Here is a 24,106-nt window from a genome sequence, read left to right as displayed (position 1 = left end):
AAAAAAAAAAAAAATATTCCAAGACCCATTACGCAACAGACGAAATTAGAATATTTGGCAAGTCATTTTTAACTATAATCTGACATAACTAATTAATTATGAGACAGAGTTTTATTTTTAAAAAAAAGTCAGGAAAGCATCTTTATTTTCCTATCATAAATGTATATAAATATGTTATATAATTATTGCATTTATGACATATTATATCAAAATGTATCAAAATAATCTACGATTATTAGAAATAAATTACAATATATTTAGTAATTTTGTTACATGTACAATCTATTCGCTTTCTCAAAATTCAGTTTAACTTCTGAGTTGCACGGAGTTCTGACTTTCTTTGTTTCTTATGATCTAATTTTTGTTAATTTAAATGCTCAACGTTAAGATGCACGTGAAAATTATGCGGTTAAAATAAATAATCTAATCAGCTAAATTTCGATAAAAATTCCTTTTGGTGGTATATACGCTCTGAATGAGTTTTCACAATGTCTTTTCCTTCTATCTCGATTTGATGAGTTTTGTAGCTCCTTAGTAATTAGGATTCAACAAAACAAATTTAAAAGCTGCTAAAACAAATTGAACTTTCTGCCTAATTATAAATAAATAAAGATCTGGTTTAAAGAGAACTTTCCTGCTTAACCCTAAATGTTTAAAAGCTGCTAAAAATTGAACCCTTTAGTGGAATTGGATGTTAGGATCCATTGACCTTTTTTTATACTGAGGCTAGGATTTTTCTTGCTCGCTTTGTATATTCGATTTAACTGGTCCTCATTTACCAAAATTTTTCAGTATTACTTATAATTGTAGAAGCAATTTTAAATATTCGATATTATTTATAATTGTAGAATTGTGATTAGAGCCGCACATCTGAATAAGTATCATCAGTTTTTACAATATATGGGTCTATCCCTGAATAAAATCCAAAATAGAATGAATGAAAGTAAAATTCTAATTTTTCTCAATATGGTATCAGAATGAACTACAGCAAAAATTAGCAGCCGAACTTTCTAAACTTGTATTAAGAACAAGATTTAAAAAAATTAATTAAAAAGTAGTCACATTTTCAAAGAGTGAATCCAGAACAGCCAGTACAATTACAACATAACAATTTTAATTGATTTATTTACCTATTCCCCTCCAAATAAGAATTCGAGTAAACGTCAAAATACAGCCGTGTTCTTCCAAGAAAAAGTTGAAGTAATTAATATTAATGAATTAAGAATCATGCTCTTAACTCTACCACTTTTCGATTTTTACCTATTCTTCGATAAATGAAATGTCTAGTTAAAAACCAATAAAATTGTTCTAACATGCATCTAAAAATATAGTACAAAATACAAACAAAAATGCTGCAGATAATGATTTATTTGGTTTATTAGTTATTTGAAGAACTGTCATATAATAAAACAAACCATGTCCTGCAGGTAATGAAAATGAGGATAAGTAATTAGAACGAGTATTTCTCTCAATACCATTTAAAAGATAGGATATTTATTATAAATATTTTCAAGGATATAAATATTTCAAGGATACTCATATCTTATTTTGAACTAATGTAATAATCAAAAAAGCAAATATTTGAAGACCACAAAGAAAATATTTCAATTTCCCATTTTTTCCAAGTTATTTTTAATAAACGCTCATACAGCGAAAGATTTTTTGCTTTTCTATTTTTTTAAAATGACATTTGTACAATAATTTATGCCAGGAGTCAATTTCTTTTTGTGCTCTTTACAAATAGAGCTAAAATTCTTTTAATAATAAGATTTGTATACCTCCAGTTGGAGAAGAGGCATGCCACTAAATAGATGTGTAACATTCATTGTTAATTACCATATTGAACAGATATTCCAAGAATTTATTCTTCTTGTTTGGGAATAGCATCAATAAGAAGCTATGTAGCTTTTCGTAACTGAGATCTGAAATGCGTGAGGGTCAATAACTTTGGCAAGATAGCAGCACATAAATTGTGATCAAACAATTTAACGATTCATATTTGATAACTTAAAAAACATGAGGCCTTTATCATTACTGAATTTGATACAACAAGAAACTAATAAAACTAACAATAAGCATGTTGTAAAAGAATATGGGGAGAAAAAGAGGTAAAAATCCTAATTCGGATAAAATGAAAAAAGGCATGTTATTCTTCATAAAAGAAAAGCAGCCAAAATAAAATATCATACCTTCTTATCCCCTGCTTATAAATTCCATTAGCAATCCAAAAATCCTTTATTAATTATCCACAGTTTCAATTCTTTAATATCCAAACGACGATAAACCATACCTTCTATTATTATTTTTAATTGTCATATACTTTTAAATAATGGTGAATAACACTACATTGTATTTGACAATGTAAAAAATGAAATTAGATCTTCATTGTTAAGCAAAACAAGACTAAATATCTTTCTATAAAAATATTTTCGACAAATGAAAGCCGTAGCTGTTTTTAAAATAATACATCTTTTGATATAAATACAAAGATATAAAGTATATTATTTTCATGCCACTTGACATGGGATGACATGCATTAAATTTTGGTAAATTATTTCTAGAAGAGAAACGATTTTTTTAAATGAGAAAAATAACAATACACATCTTATATAGCAGCAAAAAAGTAATAAGAAATAAATATTTTCAACTCAAATTTTATTCATTGAATTGCATAGAATTAAAAAAAATATTGACATCTAACAATAATATATCTCAAAAAGAAATACAAATGAAACAGCATAAAAATTACAACAAAGTATGAATTGAACATTTATCACAAAAATATTTCAAAATAAGCATAATTGATCATAAATATCTTTGGTAATTAATTATGGCAACTGAGAAAATAAGTCCTATGAACTACAACAGATCAATACAAAGTACATAATTAGTTGCCCATTATGTAAAATAGTGTACTTGGCATTTAAAAGTGATAGTATTTATGAGTAAGTATACACATTTTCCATGTGTATATACCTACACATAATGAACAACCTTAAAGCTCTAGCTGTACATGTCATAACATCGGATTACATGAAAAAAAGTCATAAATAAATGTCAGTATATTAAAGCGTATTGTATAAGTCACTCATCTATATAAATATAATGATTCCTATAATTCAGCATTGGTCATATAATAAAACTTCTTAAAATTATACGCACATAAAAATTTATTAATATTAATAAATTTTTAAAAATCAAATAAATAAATTCTTTCTACAGAATGAAGATATCAAATAACATCGAACATTCAAATGTAACTTACAAAATTTTTCTCTCAAATTTTACCTTGCATAACTTTGACAAAACTATTATTAAAAATTTAAGAAGTGTTCAGCAATATTGATACGGTCATCTTTTTATATAAATTCAATAAGCAAATAATTCCAATGAATTATTTACCAGATAAATGCACCCAAAAACTGCGGAAAAGCAACTTCTTCAAATCGGGGGGAAAAAAAAAGTGCAGTTGAAATTAATATTCAAGAAATGCTTTCAATGACAATGTCATAAATATGAACACAGGTTATGCTGCAGCAGAAGCATTTATCAATAAAACTTCACAGCAAATAAGTCCTCAAATATTCAACAAATAATAACAATCATAATAAACTTGCAACATAACATGATAATTAACAAGACCAGATAAGTGCAGAAATTTAATAGTGAAATGTTAACAGAATTAAGAAAATAGCTGTCAGTGTATCTCCAAGAACTATTTGTTTCACAAAAGAATTCATGTAAAGTTCAAGAGGGAAAAAAATCATGAAATCTCAAAATCCTCAAGAGTCATATTTAAGGAAATCAGTATGAGGTACAAGAACTATTTTTCATTTTATCTGAAATTATAAGTAATAAACAGCAAAAGAATTTATTTAAATGAAGAGGAGAGAGATTAGAAAATCTAGCTACTACAATTTTCTTAAAAAATAAAGTCATGTAAAAAGAACAGCGAGCATTCTAAGGGAAACATTTAAAATAGCAACGAGTACCTGCAATATGAAATGTAGCAAAATATGATGGGTAATTTGCATTCGTATGTGAATATATGAATATGGTAAAAAGAAACAACAGTAGAATTCCTCGATTTAGATTATTCTTTTCAAATGTCAGACATATAACTAGACTGTTATTACATTTCAGCTAAGTCGAAAAGACTACGGGAAATTTATTAGGCATGTCTATACATGTCAGGCAAAAGTCAAAGCTGTATGAAAGAAACTTAATGCAAGAAGGGAAAACTGTTTTAGTTATTTCTGATTTTATGCAATAATAAAAAACATAAATGTGATAATAAAATCTCTCTCTTCCTGAAACAGAAGCAAAATCGACTTAAAAAGCATTAAATATCATTTTGTTTTCAAAATGGGAAAGCGGTATTTGAATCACAAAATATTCATTAAAAGCGCACAAGTTAAACTTGTAAAGAGTAATGGGAAGGTCGTGAAAGCATTAAAAAAAAGTCTTGTAATACTGTATTGTTTAAAAATTTTATGTATAATTCAGAATACAGAACATTGTATTTAATATATTAATATTTATCTAATGATGATTCATTAAAAAATATGAATCGGAGACTAATTTTTCAATTTTGATCGATACAAGTAAATATTCAAAACTAGCCTTGAATAAACTGCACTAAACGTTAATAGAATCTAAACAGATTTGTACCATTTGTTTTATCCAAGGAATTTGGCGAAATACAAGATTAGATGCCAGAATTTAGAAGCTAAATCATCTTGAGTGTATTTTCCCTACAAATTTATTTTTAAAAATTGTGACAGCTTTACCATGGAAGGTTATTTTAATCAATATATAAAACTGATGCATTTATGGATAAGTCTACTAATTTCTCACTTCCTTTTCTTCTACTTTCTTCAGTGCAATATTAATTTAAGTTAATAAGATTTTTTAATACCATCGACATAAAAATGTCTGCAAAATAAAGGCAATACATCAAGTAAGTAGATATATATTTACAGCAAACGAATGTTGCTTTTTTTATATTGCACTAATTCTTCAGGGTCTTCAAAAGTACATTTTGAATGCATTTGATTCCCTGAGCTGCAAACGGCAAATAAAAAATTAATTTTTGTCACACCAAAAAGAATGTGACAGTAAATGGTATCTTAACATAAAAAAAAATTTTTGTATGCAACAAAACTTATAAAACAACTAATATGAGTACTAGCTCCGTCAATTATAAATGTAATATGGCAAAGCTAAAAACGATATTTAGAAGAAAAATGATCAAATGTCAAGCAGACGCTGCACTATTTACAATACACTCATAAAAATAGAAAATGATTGTAAAAAACGAAATATATCTTTGGTTAAATTGAAAAATACAATTAATTTGAATTTATGCAGAAACATAAGCTCTTAAATGCAGTTCAAGTTGACTATCTTTCTAGCACTAATCAGCACAGATTGCATGTTTTCTTTGGGAATGATTTTTGTATACAGTTTCTATACAACAATCATATCAGTCATGAAATCATGTCTTCTCTAGGGCTGAGGATTCTCCTAAGAAAGAAATAAAATGATACAAAAATTTTTAGCAACCACAGCAGAAAGTCATAGAAAAAGAGAAACATAGAGTTTCCTTCACATGAAATTTTGCGCAACAAATTCGTGCAAACTTTAAAAAAAAATCCTAATAAAAAAAGTAATGCTCGGAAAAAATTGTGATTTGCGGAAATATGTTCAGAGAGCTTTTTTTCCTATTAAAAATGATTAAAAAATGACCGATTGATGGCGCTCACACGTCAAACTGAGATGGTTTATGAAAATCAAGAAAACAGCACAGGAGGAACATCTTGACGGAATGAGCAAGAAAACTATTAGATCTTTACAAGAATTGTTTTTGTTTTCTTTGAATATGCTTAAAAATTTCGAAATAGTAAAATAATAAATGTCAAAAATATCATGATTTCTAATTTTAATTACACTTTTTAAAGCCTGATTTTCTTAGATCACAGCTACAATAAGAAGGATTACTAATACACAGCACATATATAATGTCAGTTAAATAAGAAGTTGAAAGATCCCATTATGACAAATTAGTGAAATGAAATAATTTACCTTCACTTATTTCAGAAATAATGAACGACAGCAAATTTATTACATAATATATTATCATTTATTATAGCAATAATAATTGAAGTAGTGAAGTTAAAATTTTTAATCTACAAAAGGAGAATTTCAGGTCCTTCCAAACTATATTACATCTAAACAGAGAAGTTAATATTAAATATTTACAGATAAGGTTTTTCTAAAATAAAAAAGTTTTCTTGTTTACATTAATAAATACTAAGTAAGTCCATTCATTATTTCTGAATAAATAAATAATCTAAAAATATTATTTTTCAGAACATTACTCATGCCCAGAAATCTTTTCATCTTGTTCAATGAATGCAATCTGCAATTTGAAAATTTCATTGTCTGAACATATAAATATCCAATTAAATTGAAAGCTATACATTCTGTTACTTACAAAGCCAAAATATCTGTTTTAGAACAAAACATTTTATATTGCCTTATTCATACAAAATATTTATAAGTAAACAATTTTGTAGGTGATTTTTAAAATAACTTTTACAATCCTTAATCTTTACATTAATCTTAAGTTTAAAAAATACAAAATTTATGTTATAAATGATAGATAGATATTATATTGCAATATTTATAAACACTTTTTAATGTATTACATCAAAAATAGACTTACTTATAGAGTTCAGAACACAGCTTGCTGCTTCACGGACAGCAGCATCATTATCCTTTTCAGCAACGTATGCAATTTGGTCAATGCAATGCTTTGCCTAAAAGGTTAAAAATAATAATAATAATAATTAGAAAGCTCATCCCAAGAATTTGCAATATACAGTATTTGTATATACTTTTGGACATACAGAAGTTACATACAAAAAAAACCAAGGGAAAAAATTCAGCTTATGATTGAATATTCAATTAAAGGAAAATTTTCTGCAGACGTGAATGTCTTCTTTTGACAGATCATAGAATCTGAAAGTTGAAAATGATGCCTTAAGTACAGTACTGATGACACTAGATAATCTTAAAACACTGAAGGACATGATATTGAAAACGGCCAGTTTTTTACCAACTATTAAAAAGTTTGAAAGTGTGTGCACTTCTTTAGTTGTGGAACGATAATTTGGAGAAATATTGAGAATTTTGAGATTTCCTGTAAATGGTGGACTGCTCCTCGTATAACAGGATGATAGGCGTAGGGGAAGATGATGTGGAAGGCCAGAGATTGATCACTTTGTGGCTGGGAGCCAACTGCCTCGAAGAGATGACAGTTCGGTAAAAATCGGCCCATGGACAGGTTATGCAAAAGACAACATTGAGGTACGGAGTTACCACCCCAACACCGTGCGAGAAGCACATCGTTGGTGTGAATGGTGGAACCCGAAAAATTATGCTAAAGACAACAGCCGGCCACAACAAATTCTGTCGACACTGCTTCGTTTAATGGTGATGGGGCAATCGGTTGTACATAAGAAAAAGAAGCCTACCTCTGCAAAATGAATTTTTAGCTAAATTTATATATTAACTGATAATTATAAAGTTCAAGTTACCTGAATATTCTATTGCGGTTGAGAAATAATAACTATAAAATTTCAGAACTCTATATATGAGAAAGTGAGTGGAAAATCGATTACAATATTCCATCCTTATAAATATGAGAAGTACAAAGTTTTAAAAAGAGAGGGGGGAAAAAAACAGTAAAAAAAGAGGATTGTTTTTGATAAAAATTATACTTTATCCACAGAAGCAAGTTGCCTTCTGCGACATACCATTAATGATTGGAGCTTAGATCATTGCTTTCCCATGTTTTGAAACGTAAAATAAAACAAAACAGATATCCTTCGGTAACAAACAAAAGAATTACCAAGAGATAACTGACTAAAATCAAGATATACAACATATGACAGAATACATGTGCAATGATTTTCTAAATATAAATAGCATTTAAAGCTTACCTGTAACATTTCAATAGCTTTGATTGATATTAATCTTGAAGCAACGTTTCCTGATTGCAACATTTTTAAATATGAAGATATTACCTGAAATAAAAATGTAGTCAGTATTATCAACAGCAATACTTTATCATCTTATTCTTAATACTGCATTATGAAGTTGAAAATTATTATGCATTCATATTTAATACCACTAAGGTTTCAAACAAAGATTCACCTACTAGATTTTAAAAAAGTTCATGATTCTCTAGTTAATAGAATAGACTGATTTTTGAAGGTAGCACAGTCTACAAACAAATTAGGGAAGTAATACACAATAATTTAAGTACTTTTATCATTACTCCATATGTCCTTTGAATCTTCTTTCATTATTATTTTTTCAATTCAAGTTAAAAAAAAATCGAACGGGACATTCTATAAAATGTTCTATAAGGTTTTCAATGTCAACCAATTAAATAATTATTTTAACACATCTTAACCCGAAATATGCATATATGTTGATCATGACATATACATGGTATCCGCAGGGGTGTTTGTGGGACCCCAAAAAATCCCCTGAAACTTTTACGGACTTACTACTGACATTTTGGAGATTCGAGAAGGGGGGGGGGAGAAATGAAAAATTACAATTATGAAGTATTGAATGACCTAATTATAAAAGTTCAATGAATTACTTTTTTTGCAAAATTAATAACCATTAATTTTGCAAAATTAAGACCTTTGAACCCAGGTCACGTGATTGCACATCTGGTCGAACGAAGTCTCTCCCTTTTTTTTCTGCCGCACCTACTTGCCGAAAAGAATCCAGAAGAGAATGTCCGAGAACCGGGGGAATGAGTCATAACTCGCACTAAGGAAAGAACAAAAAAGAAGTTTCCCCCCCCTTTTCAAGCATTATCACTGCCTTTGGAGAAAGAAAGGAAAAGTTTTCACCACACACACTGACCTTGCGTTTTCTGCTTTCAAAGCAAACAAAATTACCCAGATCAAAATAAATAATTCATTATTATTCCTACTTCCTTTTGAACGACGATCCCCGGAATTTCCGGTTATCGAAGTTCAAAATCCCCGGAATTCCGGGGTTTCCCCGGAGCACAAACACCCCTGTATCCGCTTTTAACGCACTCCAAAAGCAAACTATTACAGTTATATAAATAGATTCAACTGGAAAATTGCTTTAAATGAAGGGAAATCAATATACGAGGTGTGATTCAAAAAAAGTTTACAAGGCAAAGGAAAAATGCTTTATCAACAATAGACACAGGATACAAATGGTAATTAAAAGACATATGTGACGGTCACTTCTCTACATAATCATCAAACCTGTTGAGACCTGTTTGAAATAATCAAGTCCCTGGTTATTCAGTCATTTCTCGGCACCATTTTGAACATCACCGTCTAATATGAACCTTGTTTCGAATAAGAGTTTCTCCAATGTCGGGAAAAGGAAATAGTCACTGGGAGCCAAATCGGGGTTGTATGAGGGGTGGCTTTAGACCTCCCAGCTAAGCGTTTCCGGCAATCTCTCTGCCCGCTTCAGAAGAAGGACACCATTTCGCTACCTGTTTATTCAATGCTTCGCCCCGTGCACTTTAGTGATTCGTCAGTGAATGTCCGATGACGACACATTCTTAGCCCATAGAAATCGTATCACGGATCGCACTTCCATGCGAGATCACTTCTCTAGACGTCTTTCCATTACTGTCGCTGTTTCAGGTCTCAGTACTAACACTATCTGCTCGAACGACCGGTCTAAGACAACTAAGATCATTTGTCTCCACTCTGGGTAACAATATTCCCATCCACAATTTCTACTTTCCAAATGCTGCTGCTTGTAAACTTTTTTTTTTTTGATCACTCCTCATATAAGCAATTATGAAAAAGTTACAAATCCTAACATTTTATATGGTTATCTGGTATTACAAGTAATGTTTAGAATAAAATTGTTAACACTCTAAAACATAAGATAAAAAGAATGTTACAGTTTTATGAAAAATGACACAAATTGACTAATTATAACTGTTTAACCTAAATGGCGACAGCAAATGCATGTTTTTAAGAAACATTTTGAAAAAGCAAAAAGGTCTGGATGAAATTAAACATGTCACTGTAATTATCTTATAGATTTATATATTCTATATTAAAGTATAAAACAAATATACAGTTTGCACATCAATAAAATAATATATATATATAATACAGCTTGTTTGATAAAAACATGACAGAAAAATTAAATCATTCTTACTGTAAAATAAAGTAATATTTAAAATGTGATAATCAACGAATTTTAAGATTTGAAATAAAAGTCACTTTACCATTAACCCTTAAATATTACTTATATTCAAGACAGTTTAAATTTTATAGTTAATTCTTGGTCAGGTAAACAGTCACACAGGCAAAATATAAATAAAGGTAACAAAAGTATCAACATGCAGATGCCTTTTTGATCTAAAACTAATCACTTAAATGAAAAATAGATTTTCCAATATAAAAAAAACAAGCGGCTGAAATTTTCCATCACAGAATAGGGATTTTTTTTTGTTTGCTCCTTGACACTGGTTTGTCATTCATTAGATATAATTATCGTTTGCATTTAGATGCACCATTATTCTCATTTCCTTACTGACATCAAACGTCTTACAATCTGAAACACAAAGTTAAAATTTTTTGCTAAACTCAGTGCAAATGTATTCATTGTCTTATGAAATGGAGTTCTAGAAATTAGAACTTATCCTTTAAACAAAATGACTAAAAAATATAGAGGAAATTGAATAAGATATAATTATAAATTAAAAATAACTTCAAAGCTGTAGTAATACCTTTTCATGTAAATTTAATAATTAATAATTTAGCTTAAAGCAAACGTTTCATCGTCATAATCAGACATTACTCATACCATCCGTCTGTCAATAGTCTAAAGGGGAAAAAAAAAAAGTATACTGGAAATTTTATTGGATAGTGCAATGAAAAATTTAGAAGTTAATGAGAAGTCTAGAAGTAAATGACAAGGGATTTTTTTTTCCAAAAAAAAAAAAAAAAAATTACTTACTATTCCAAGGTAGAACAAAGAAAGGAATTTAAAACGCCTGATTAAGCCAAAAGCTTTAGCTTAAAAATAATATATCACAAACATAATCATGAAAAAAGAGCTAAAAGAAATACTTACTTTCAATCGAAGATCATCATTGGTGCATACTGCTTTCAAATAAGTAACTGTAATGAATGAAAAATTTGTGATTATGAATCATTTTATGATAAAATTGAGAACTAAATTTTTTTTAAAAAAGCTACCTTCTGCATTTACATACAACATAAAAAATGAATGTAGAAGTTATTTTTTAAATTAAAATCATATCTTTGAGCAAAAAGCTCTTATTTCAATATTAGATCCAAAAATTAAAATAATTTGTAATAGTGGCTTATAAGAATATAAATTTTAGCATATACAAGACAACTATAAATCAGTTTTAATAGATATCAATCATGTGAAAGATATATTATAATTGACTGAATAAACTCATACCTGCAACATTCTTGAGATCTGAATTTGAATCAATAAGCAGAGTGCCAACATAAAACAGTGAATATGAAGATGGGACAATTTTTGACAGTACAGATACTGCATAGAAAGCTTTCTGCACATCTTTACACTTTAAATCCTCAGCAGCAAGGCCTGTGAAACATCAAATATGACAAAACAAGACAATGTTTTCCCTGAGTCACTTACAAAATATAAAATTCAAAAGCAAATGTAAAAACAATAAAATGCAGGATATCATTTGTAAATTTAATGATAGCAACTTTTAAAGAATAAAATATGACCTAAATAGAGACAATGTTAATTCTGATACCACTATATAAGAAAATTTATGTAGTAACACTCTACTTTTAATATTTGAAACAAAATGGTAAAGTTTTGCATCAATTTGTAATGCCTTGTAATGACAAACATTATATAGTGGTATATTTTTTCTTTTTTTTGGGGGGGGGGAGGAAAGGGGGTCTCAATACTATATCAAAAACAGATTAAAAACATTCCAAAAATCTTATTACTAAAGAGAAGAATTTTTAGACCCGTAGTTAAAAGGAATTTCAAAAATATGCATATGAATTAGATCTCATTAGATCAAGTGACATATATGGCACCAATTTAAAGTTTTAAACACAAACTTACTGTCAGCAACAAATTCTAAAATCATGGAATGTGCTTTATCATGCGTTCCAAAATACGACTTGAATTGCAGAACTGATATTCGTGAGGTAGGATCAAAATGACTGGAGTCCAAAATATCAGAAACCAATCGGGGAGAAACTGTAATTGAAATACGTAAATATAAAAATAAATTGAGATAAATGCTATGGTATAAAATATAATTGATAAATGCAAATGAAAAATACCAATGGAAGCCATGTAACTGTCTAAAACAGCTATAGATCGAAGTTCATTTTCCATTTCAAAACTAAAATGATCTGCTACACAATATAAAGTATTGCCACAAATTCGCAGCCATATCTGACGAATGTCTTCTTCATTGTCTTCAAAAAAATCACCTGTATAAGAAATATAATTTGAAAATATATTCAGTACAATCAGAATCATTCACAACAAAAATATGACAAAAAATATGAATTCTTAAATTAGGTGCAAAAATATTTTGAACTGATATTTAGCAAGAGTTGGAAATATTTTATATCTAACTTCAGTAAATGACAGGAGAATAGTTAACTTGAAGTCACAGCGTTATTTTTCAACATGATTAAGCAAAAAACTTATTTTTTAGCAAATTCTAAAAATTCTGTTTAATCTATAATTAGATAACTACATTCTCACAACAGCAAGGCAGAAATAAGAAAAGCAGTGCGTGAGAAAGCATTAAGAGCTTGAAAACGAATTTCTCATAAAATCTAGCTGAGCACGCATTTATATTAGTCGCATTATTTTCAAGAGATACTGCAGCATAATGTTGGGCAGTAAAGGTTACAGAAATTATATCTTGATCAGCATGGGAAACTTTGCACAACTCGGAATTTAAAAAGGAATCTGAATTAGAAACTAATCATTTTTAAGAATAATATTTTTATCAATTACAATTTCTTCTCTCCATAAGCCTGGGATGAAAGCAGGGCCAGATTTTACGAAATAACCTAATAAATTGGAAATTTTGGAAAACTTAATACGACACTGCTCACGACTTGAATTAAGTATATTGATTACTCAAAAGTACAATACAATTCCAAAAATAAAAATTTCAAACAATACAATTTATTAATAATATATCATCAATGATAAATTTCAAAATTTAATGTATTGGATAAGATTCGAACAAATATTTAAACCAAATACAATATCATTTTTAACTTGAATAAAAAGCTGCACTTTTTTATAAATTTTATTTTGGGGCACAATACGAATTTCAAAGATGATTAGTGATTACTTGTTAAATTTTTTTTCATTAGTGAGGTAACTACTTGGCAGAACAGAAGTACTTTAAAACACTTTTGTAGATGATAATTATTTTTTTTGGAAGATAAGAAACTTTTGAAGTCTACATATGATGGATGAAAAATTTAAGAAAATATTCAGAGCAAAATGGTCAAGTGTCTTAAAAAGCAAAATTGCAATTGCTGCTGGAATTTAACTGGAGTCATATAAAAGCAGAAAATTTATAATAAGAGAGAAATGAAATAAAGAGTCAGCGAAAATAATTAGTAGAAAAATTATGAATTTGCAGGCCACTGATGTAAAAAACAATTAGATTGTAAATAGAAGCATATGTTCTTTGGGCATAATCGTCATCCAATGCATTTTCTGTTTTTAGAAAACCATTCCAGACGACTTTTTATACTGAAACTTGTAGTAAACGAACAGGAAATCCTAGTTTTGCTCCCACCCCTTTTCTTCACAATTAAGTAAAACGCTCTATTTTTAGCAGTTTCTAAAATGTCTTTGTTTCATGCATAACCAGGGAGAGAGGTCTTCCCACAGTAAGGCAGATAACAGAAAGAGAGTTCGAGTAGGCATCCAGAGCATATATAACTTCAAAAAGTTCTTTTAGAAAATCTTAATAAGCAAGCATTTATTTTATACGTGCGATTTTCACGTGATATTACAGTTTAACGCTGAACGCTATTTCGATAAAGTTAGATTTATAGAAATTAGACCCTAAGAATTATGGGAAAACTAAAACATTGCAGAATCTAAAAGTTTAAGTAAAGTTTGAATGTAAATGCTTAGAAAATAGTTAATCTTAACAACGCAATTAATTTCAACATTGCTCAATTTCTGTAAAAACTAAAACTGTTAAAGTTCAGCATTTATAAAATGAATAAACAAAAAATATTAATTACTTCTCCTTTTAACAATACATGTTATTTAAGAGAATTTATTGGATTAGTATCAAACTAGATTATCGGAAAGGAATCTTTTGAAACTATGTATTGTATTTTCTTGAAAATTGAAAGGTTCTATATTATCTAACCAACTGTAACTATTTCTGTTATTAGAACGGAATCTAGTAATAAATATAAGTAGAATTACAACTGCAAAATTTAACCAACTGCTCTTCACCTTCAATTAAATACAATATATTGCTTCAAATAAATAATTTTTATAGCTTACATTGTTTAACATTAACCATTTGAACTAAGAATTAAAAAAAACTTCTATAAAAATTGACTCGTCCAATTTGGGATATTTATTGTTATTTTAATTCCTATAATATAAGGAGTTTTTAAGGAATTGATTTTCTGAGTGATTTTTGCATTTTAAATTACTTAATATTTTTACTTAATTGCAGATTTAACATGAAAAATTCAGTAATTCGATATGCATGTCAGAGACGTCATTGCGTAACAATGGGTTAAAAAGCTACAACACTGAAATAAGGACATTTTTCCGATTATAATGCATACGCTACAAATTTGTAAGATTAAAGAAAAAATTTTTTAAAAAAAATAGCTTTAAAAAAACTACTTAAATTACAATTACAAGGAAAAAAACCCAATTAACTGGATTAATTTAATGCTAACTAAATTAAACAAATTAACCAAACTAATTACAAAGATATTTCTTATGTATGATATAAAATATATATTCATTCACCTGAATTCTTTTTAGTACAATAAATAATTCTATAAAATAAATAAAAATGGTAGTTTTTTATTTGCCAAAACATATACGGTTGAACTTTCTATATACGATATAAAATATATACGGCAGCAGCTTCTTACAATAACAATAATAAATGCATTTTTAAAATTACGAAATTAAGTAAAAATCATGTAATTAAAATTATATTAATGATAAAATCTGAATAAATATAAACAAGAATAAAAAACTCACATATACAAAAATTCGATCTATTCAAAACATTCGTGAGTGCCTTAAGACATAACATCTGTTTTCTCAACTTCCTTAGTGTAGAATCTTGAACACATTTAAAGGGACCAGCCGAAACTAATGCCTAGAATTAAGATATATGCATTTCATAACAGAAAACAAATGAAAAAAAAATTTACAATAATTTTCCAAATAAATGAAAATAGCTACTAAAAGTAAATTTATTAATAAACTCACTCAGAGACAAACTCATTAATCTGAAATGGAAAAAAAAAAAAAAAAAAAAGGAAATGAAAAATATTTGTTCAGCTGTATATGATGCATCAATGTGCTCATTTAGCTTTACAACTGCTTAACAATTGCTGACTGCAAATAAATGACTTGCACATTATTGGAAAGAAAGGATGAAAAAATTCTCTTTCATGGTCAGTTCTCTAAGTGCATAAAGAAGGGATTGTCAACTTTCATTCGTAATCCAAATATTTTTCTTTGAAAATACAGGGTATAATTATCTAGAGATAATGTAGATTGGTTCATCTTCCAATTAGAGCCCGAAAGTAATGATTGTGCACTCCGACTCAATGAAGAACTATTGTACTGGCACAAAGAAGTTAATAAGTTCGAATGTGAAAATCTTCCTAATAGATTAATTGGGCATATAAGAACTATTATCTGACAATTCAACCATTCTTTTGATCTTAATTGATGATTTTTCTGTAAAGTTTTGTCTATATGAGCTTAAAACACAAATCAGTTGTTATGAATTGAATAATATGCTTCAGTACATATAGGAGGAATCTGGGTATCGACTAGACATGTCTTGGGCAGCTGATGAAAGTAACACTTAAAAGCTGAAACGCTCAAAACACATAAACACATTCTGAGGTTTTGCAATTTGAGCCTCAACTATTGGCTGATTTTTAAATAGGATAGGAAATTTTGGATTCGGTTGGAAATTTTCGATATGTAATGCACAAACAAACATAAAAAATGATTTTTATGAGAAAAAAAAAATGTAATTTTTTACAATTATAAGCTAATGCTCAGAGAAAAAAAATTAAGTAATGGTGCTTGCAGATTATATTTAAAAACCAAAATTAAATGTAACTTACATGAATGCTTTCATTGTTATATTTTGCAGCATGCAAATGCAGCAAATAACATAGATTTTAAATCAGAAACTGGTAAAATGAATATCTTTTATCATAACAATAATTCGTTCATAATGCGATATAATAAATAATGTAACATTCCACTCTTGCTTAACTCAATGTGGCTACAGCTAAGAATAAAATGTCACAATTCTTCAACAAATAAAAAATAATCCGAGGAGTGATTACATTATATTAAAATTGAAAATCAAACAAATTTTAATATTTTTTTTTCGTTTCATTTAGCTATTTGTAAAGATTAAAAGAACGAACAGGAAATACAAACTATAAAGGAAAGATTTGCTTTATATCTTAACAGCACCCAGCAAACCAAGCACTTAAAAAAAAAAAAAAAAAACATGAGAGATATATGTATATTCAATGTGGATATATTATGTATGGAGAGACAGGATTTGGAGAGATAGGATATTCAGAAATCTTTTTCATATAACTACAAAAGATAAATTATTTCTAAATATACTAATAAAAAACCACATTTTTTGCCATTAGTCTTAAAAGATTAGAAAATGATTGCACATATAAATACATAAACACAGATTTTGTAAATATATAAATTATTCATTAAAATTTTGACCTATGGAAGTAAAACAATACAAGAGCTATTTACCCCAACTGTATTAAAATCAAGATAGCAATATAACTCAAGTAACACCCAAGTTGTTTTTAATTATATTTACAGATGTAAGGTAAAAATGTAATAATAAAACCAAACCTATGAAAAATACATTAGACATTGGTTTGAAAATCATAAAGCTTTAAGGGGTAAAACCATAATAGAATGTTTTAAAATTCTTTTTATCAATGAAATTTTGTCTATATATATTCTATTCTTCCCCATCATTCTGAAAATTTTTTATACTTTTAAGTAGACAATATTAAAGCGAAAAGAAAAATATATTATAATCTTTAATAAAGCTAAATTAAATTTTTGTTACACTTACTGAAACAAGTCTGGTACAATACAATAAATGATCAGTTATGACTATATCTATATCTTCCTTCCCAGAAGAAATATTAAGAGCGTTCATGTCCAGCTTACTATGACGTTTATCAGCATCATTCATAATTTCACTATCACACTTCAAACACCGTTCGATGGTCTTCATTTCAAGATTCTCTGAAAGTCTAAAAAATCGAAATAACACAAATGGCATCAAAATAGTAATATAAAGAAATTCAAAAATTCTACAACTTAGCATTCAATAGGAAAATTTCAAATATATTCAAGAAGTTTAAAATTATTTTTTGGCCCTGGATAGATAAGCGCTAAATGTGACTTTTAACAGAAAAGGGGTAGAAAACCTCGTATGTACTACAAAATACTTGAAATGTAAAATCTACATAATGGAGCCGAAGAAATAAAGCCAATAAATATAAGAAATATGACTCGTGCTAATAGCAGTTTATCTAAGAATTGGGTTAACTGAATAACATTAAAAAAATTAACTGTTAATGAAATAATATCATGAAGTTCTTAATTCAAACTTAAAAATTGCGAGATTCTATTAAAAAATCAAACACAAATAATTTCAAGAATAAAATAAAACATTATCAAACTTTCATCTTTAATAACTTATTGATCCTACAACAGTATCCTTTATGTTTTGCTTATAGAAGACATTCAGCTACTTAATATTATACTTTTCAAAACAACTAAAGCTTGACAAATAAAGCAAAACTGGTTGAATAACTAAATCAAACAAGGATTGAATTAAAATAATCACCTGTCATTAGCATTTTCTTGTTCTTCATTTTCGACATTATCAATGGCTGTATTTAAAAAGTCAAAGCAACCAAGTGCACTTTCAATAGAAATACTAATGCTCGATCCAGATGTACTTTGACTTTTTCCCTGAAAAGAAAAATTATTTTTCTTTTATAAAAGTATTAAAGATAGTTCTGAAAGAAATATTAAATTAAATCCCTTGTTCTGATGGTCGATAATTCATTCTAGTTCACAAATAAACTTTTAACTCTAATATTCAATGCAACATTTTAAATCTAATGTGACTTAACACTTAAGTTAAAAATAATTTAACACATAATTTATGGCATTGATCACTTCATTTTATACAGGAATTTTCACTTTCTGGAGTGTACATTTGCTTCGCTTAAGAAAATAATCATACACCACTGATAAAAGTTAAAGTTATCAATTACAAATAACTCTAAAGAATGTAGTTTTTTCATGTAACAGATGATATGCAACAAGTTTAGTGATTCTAAAATAAATAATAATTTCAATAACACTGGTGCTAATCCTAATCAATTCATGAAAAATTGTGATTTTTATATATATAACATGAAATGTATAAAAGCATTCATATTCATTGAACAAAAAATTTCTACAATGATTTTTGGATTTTCACATTCATTCATTATTTTAATTTTCTTTAATATTTTAAACAATTACAGGAGAGCTTTTCGTTTCAACGTTCAAACTATAACAAATTTCCTCAAATTTCATAAGTACAAATACAAAATATCCCCAACCTTTTTAGCAACAATAAAAAAAAAGGGGGGGGGGGAGGGGAGAAAATACACACAAAGACAAACAATATTTGCTCAAGAGTTTAGCGATATTATTTAATCTCATTGGAAGAAAAGAGAAATGTTACTCATCTACACAGATCCTTCATCAGAACAGAAAGAGGTTAAAATAAATGAATGGCACAATACCATTTGTATCACAGAAATACTTCACTGCACATCCCACACCACGAGAGGAAGGATTTTTGCTTTCCCCAGAAAATCCATAGTGTAATTTTCATCTTATTTTCAAAACTACAGACTCAAACAATGTGTGTGTGTGTGTAATGACATTTTAACTCTGATTTAAATTTAATTAATTTTCAAGATTTTATCTTAATTTAGCCCATAGTAAGTTCATTCTCTTATTTCTTGATCCAATTCCACTTTCTCTACTTAATTAATTCAAGAGAAACTTTATAAAATTGCCGAATCAGCTAAACGCCGCCACTTTCACACGCTCGGCGTGAAGGGGTAAAAAATGTCCAGTAAGCACATTCTTTTTAAAAGAACCCTGTGTTTCCTTTACATGTGATTGACATGCGTCAGAAATCCCTATTACAATCTTAATAATATATTAGCACTATGGAGAAATATTTTCCCTACCAAAATCTAAGATTATATAAGACGAGGGATAATTTATTTCGTTCTCTTCTTCCCCACTTCTGCTTTTGCAACGCGCTGGGGCGACGCTCAATGTCCGCGTCTTTGCTTGTAAATAATTATGCTTATCTGAAAAGGAAGCGCTGTGACTCGGACGTCAAACTCAAGGACGCTGTGAAGGACTGAGTCTCGTCACGGCCATAGGAATTCTGGAAACAAGGAATCCTTCGGCTTGTTAATCAATGGGATCATTGTGCTCAGGCCTATGGTGTATACTTTGAACAAAGTCTTCATTTATACCCACAGTGCCGTTTCGTACCCTTTCATTTGAACACCCCTTGTATATATATATATATATATATATATATATATATATATATATATATATATATATATATATAAATCTACAATATAACAAATTTGACACAAATATAACTTGATACTATTTCGCTGTTAATATGGGAAGGCATAGAAAACTAACCCTCACATTCATAGCTTATTTCTTGAATTTTGAAAACAAACCTTGGACATAAGCAAAGCATTTTATGAGTAATTTCATTTGCCATTATAATTTCATTCGTCATTTAATAAAGCAGAAATCATAAATTTAAATAAATGTAATTGAAATACATTAAAAAATTCAGTGAAACAAGGCATATTAAAATTTTCATTATATTCACTTCCATGATGAAGATAAATTAATATGAGGCTATACCAACAGTACAAGCAAACAAAATGGTGTATAGAATGGACTAGATAACAAACGATATGAGATAAACAAAGATAAAACACAAAATATGAACATGGAGAAAGAGGATATTAAAAAGTTTATACATTCAACCACTTCTTTTAAATGAAAAATTGCACAATACAAGAAATAAAATAAACAATGATTTCATTACAACCTACAGAAAAATGCATCATTCCCTTTAGATTACATTGTTTTAATTTAATGTAAATACTAGTTTATATTAGGAACAAAATTTCATATTTGCAATTATTATAGAAACCTCATCAGTCTAAATTAATTTTTAAGTTGTTCACAAAAAGTATTTTTCAGCTATTTAATGTACAAAAATTGTTAAGTAAAATATGAATCATTCACAAATTAAATCGATGACTTCCTCTTTTTTTGTATTTAAATGAGAAGGCACTTCACATAATTTTAATTTTTTTTTTATATTGAAAGTAAATTTTTCCCAAAATAACGACCAAGACCACTTAATGAAAATTTTCTATTGGCAGTTAAATATATATAGTATATTATTTCAGAAGCCAATTAATTTAACTCCATACTTTTACACAAATCTGCCAATGCACAAGGCACCATGTATTGCATTCCAATATGAGCACGCATGCCAATAAGTGACATATAGTTACGGCAAAATTTTTAATGTTATCACATTATAATAAGTAACTGGAAGAAATTAGCTTCTTACAACTCAACTGCTGCAGTAGTAAGTATACTTCAGGATTACTGACTAATTATTTTAATTTTAGTTGAAATCGATTTTTTTAAAGGGAAAATTATGTTATTATTTTTTATGACAGACCCTACTGAAATACATTCATCCCATTAAACACAATTATTAAAAAAATGGAAGATATGACCAGTATAATGAGATTTCAAAAGCAGTTGACAAAGATTTGTGTTCTTTAATAATTAGTCTAAATAAACTAATAATAATTATCAATGTAAAATCATTAATAAAAAATATACGATAATGAAATTCCTTAACAATAAATCAGCGAGATTGGATGATTCCTCGAATTGTTCTCATATACTCTCTAACAAAAGTATTATCCTCGCCCCTACAGCATAAAACATGAACCTTGGACAAAACTGTGAATAATATGAATGCTCATATTTTTTTTCCCCAGAGTTTGCATGCGTGTGTGGCGTTTCGTAAAATAATAAAAAAATGAATTTTAGACAAATTTTTACCATTGATTAAAACCAAAATTTCAAACAGAACTATAATTTTAGAAACAAGACCCCATACCAAGTTAAGTCATTGCATTTTTGTATCATGATGTTTATGAGCATGTGAAAGAATTGTTCGACAGATGATCAACCCTCCAATGGATTTAAATTAAAATTTGGTACAAATCTGCAATTTCAATAGAAAAGTTGTTTACCAAATTTCCTTGAATTTCAATTATCATGTTAACATACACAAGAAAGTAAAGATCGACAGACAATCAACTCTTTGATGGATTTAATTCGAAATCTCATATGGATCTACCCTTAAGATGTTAAATCTGTGTACTTAAATTTATTTATCCAACTCTTTGCGTTTTATAGTAATTGTGTTTTATATTTTTGGACAGACAGACTTCCTATTAAAGGATTTTGTCTAAAATTTGATAGAAAATTGCTACTTTCGGGGTAAATACTACGTACCAAATTTCACCCCTTCAGCTCAAAGCGCCTTTGAGTTATTGCATTCACACACAGATGGATATAATTTCAAAAATGGATTTTTCGCATTCAATGACGTTCTGAAATGAGCAGATTCCTTAAAATCTCGAGTTCAAAATTTTTGACAATTATAATACCGTCTCTTGATATATTCCGTATACAAGTGAGTAAAAATTTCATTTGAAGACTGCATTTGATGTTATTACTTTTTTCACTTGCCAAATCGATTAATTTTCTCAATCATGCTAACATTTTAACAATAATAACTATAATTCCAAAAATATTCTACTATTTATATTTTATAATCCATTAAATAATAGCTATATCAGCAATATTACATTCTGCAATGTTTATTTCAATCGATATTTTAAACAGATCTTTAAAAAAAAAAACAAAGCATATTATCACTTTTCTCTACTTTCTATTTTACAGAATTAATCGATTTGGCAGGTGTGAGCTACATACAGGAAATAAAAATTTCTATATATATATATAAATTCAAGAGAAGCTTTGTAAAAATGCTTAAATTTGCACTTTCACACGCTGCGCGTAAATTATATGCTTACATATATATGTATTACTGTAAAAATATCATAATTCTTACTTTCAAAGTTTTTTCCAATTCTTCAAGAACTGATGAAAGTTCTTCTATTTCCGAATATGATTCAGAAATATCTTCCAAGATAACAGTTAAATTCTTAAGAACTTCCGTCAAATTCTGATCTAAGGATGAAATGCTGTGAACCTCAGCATCAGAATTTTCATCACTTGGAGGGATGGACCATGAATCATTCAAGTTCGAATTTTTTGGCAGGATCATCTTTTTCTTAACTTCATCACAATCCTCATTACTAAAACTGTAATCAATCATTTGGAGTGGTTTGGTTATAGAGTCAACATTAGGACTCCCAATAGCAGAATTTGAAGCAGATGTATTTATACTTTCACTGCTTAAGCTTGCATTGGCATTATCACAGATATTAGTATCATGGGCCAAATTCTAGAAGGGAGTGAAAAGAATAATGTGTTTTAGACATTTAAAATATTAAGTAAGAAATTATCAAAATATTTTGATTCAATCAAGAAATAAGATTATTTTTTCATATCAATAAAAAAATAGATCTGAAAAATGATAAAAATGTCAACATCAAAGTTAACATAGAAATGCTGGAAAAAATATACATTATTCAACTAAATATTCTATTGAACAATAATATATTTAGGCATTCACTAATAGGAAATTATTCAAACGGTAAAAGAAGGATTATCAGGATAATGCAAAATGAGCCAAACCTGTTTCCCAGATGAAATATCAGATAAATGATCAGTTTCTTGTATTGACGATTGGCTTATACTATGCCGTCCATACGAATGACATATCCCAGCAGAGGAAGGCATACCAACAAAATGCATCCCATCACTAGTTCCATTTAATGGGCTAAAATAAAAATTAATGTAAAAATGATATTCCACGGTGTGATAATTTTTTTTAAAAATATAAAACAATATTTCTTACTTCCAGGTTATAATCAGATTAAGTTTTAATGATCCAGATGGATTAAGATTAATTGTCATCTGTTGGGGATGAGCACAAAATAAATCACGTGTTTCACAAAATTTATTTCCCAGAAGAATATTTTTACCCAAACCTCGTACTTCCAGAGCCTGAAAACAAAAATTATTTCATTTCAGAAACATGCACAGATTTTTATCGTATCCATTCAAACAACAAGTAAAATAATCTTAAGGGACAAGTTATTTGTATAAAAGAACAAGAATAATTTGTGTAATAGAAGAGGATAGAAGAAAATATCTAAATGTAGTTATCAATAATCATCACTACTGACAATATCAATTTATAACAGAAACATCATTTGGTGCTTTATCATAACAGTGCTGTATAAGCAAACATTTCTTTCAGCATAAAAATTGAGCTAATATGAAACTAATTTTATTTCCGAGCGAAAATTTCTAATTTAATCATTTTGCAATTTATTCGATTGTTATTATCACAATTACAAAATATGCGGAATTAAAA

The 24,106-nt window shown here is 28.2% G+C and overlaps 1 protein-coding gene across 3 annotated transcripts in view; it reads right to left on the bottom strand.

The window, feature by feature from the left end:
• Nucleotides 1-2,684: 2,684 nt before the first annotated feature.
• Nucleotides 2,685-24,106, bottom strand: part of LOC129958587 (rho family-interacting cell polarization regulator 2-like) — a 51,569-nt gene continuing 30,147 nt past the window's right edge. For all 3 annotated transcript variants that reach the window (XM_056071167.1, XM_056071166.1, XM_056071168.1), the window contains 13 exons: nucleotides 23,585-23,733; nucleotides 23,362-23,506; nucleotides 22,673-23,068; nucleotides 18,239-18,366; nucleotides 17,456-17,639; nucleotides 15,346-15,466; nucleotides 12,402-12,554; nucleotides 12,178-12,315; nucleotides 11,527-11,676; nucleotides 11,170-11,216; nucleotides 8,007-8,090; nucleotides 6,728-6,821; nucleotides 2,685-5,526 (listed from right to left, as the gene is read on the bottom strand). In XM_056071167.1, the coding sequence (XP_055927142.1) occupies nucleotides 5,498-5,526; nucleotides 6,728-6,821; nucleotides 8,007-8,090; nucleotides 11,170-11,216; nucleotides 11,527-11,676; nucleotides 12,178-12,315; nucleotides 12,402-12,554; nucleotides 15,346-15,466; nucleotides 17,456-17,639; nucleotides 18,239-18,366; nucleotides 22,673-23,068; nucleotides 23,362-23,506; nucleotides 23,585-23,733 (1,818 nt within the window). In that variant the 3' untranslated portion in view covers nucleotides 2,685-5,497. The remainder of the gene's footprint in view (nucleotides 5,527-6,727; nucleotides 6,822-8,006; nucleotides 8,091-11,169; nucleotides 11,217-11,526; nucleotides 11,677-12,177; nucleotides 12,316-12,401; nucleotides 12,555-15,345; nucleotides 15,467-17,455; nucleotides 17,640-18,238; nucleotides 18,367-22,672; nucleotides 23,069-23,361; nucleotides 23,507-23,584; nucleotides 23,734-24,106) is intronic.

This window comes from Argiope bruennichi, chromosome X1 (genome assembly GCF_947563725.1).
Source record: "Argiope bruennichi chromosome X1, qqArgBrue1.1, whole genome shotgun sequence".
Classification (NCBI taxonomy): Eukaryota; Metazoa; Arthropoda; class Arachnida; order Araneae; family Araneidae; genus Argiope; species Argiope bruennichi.
This window is presented reverse-complemented; position numbering and strand designations above follow the sequence as displayed.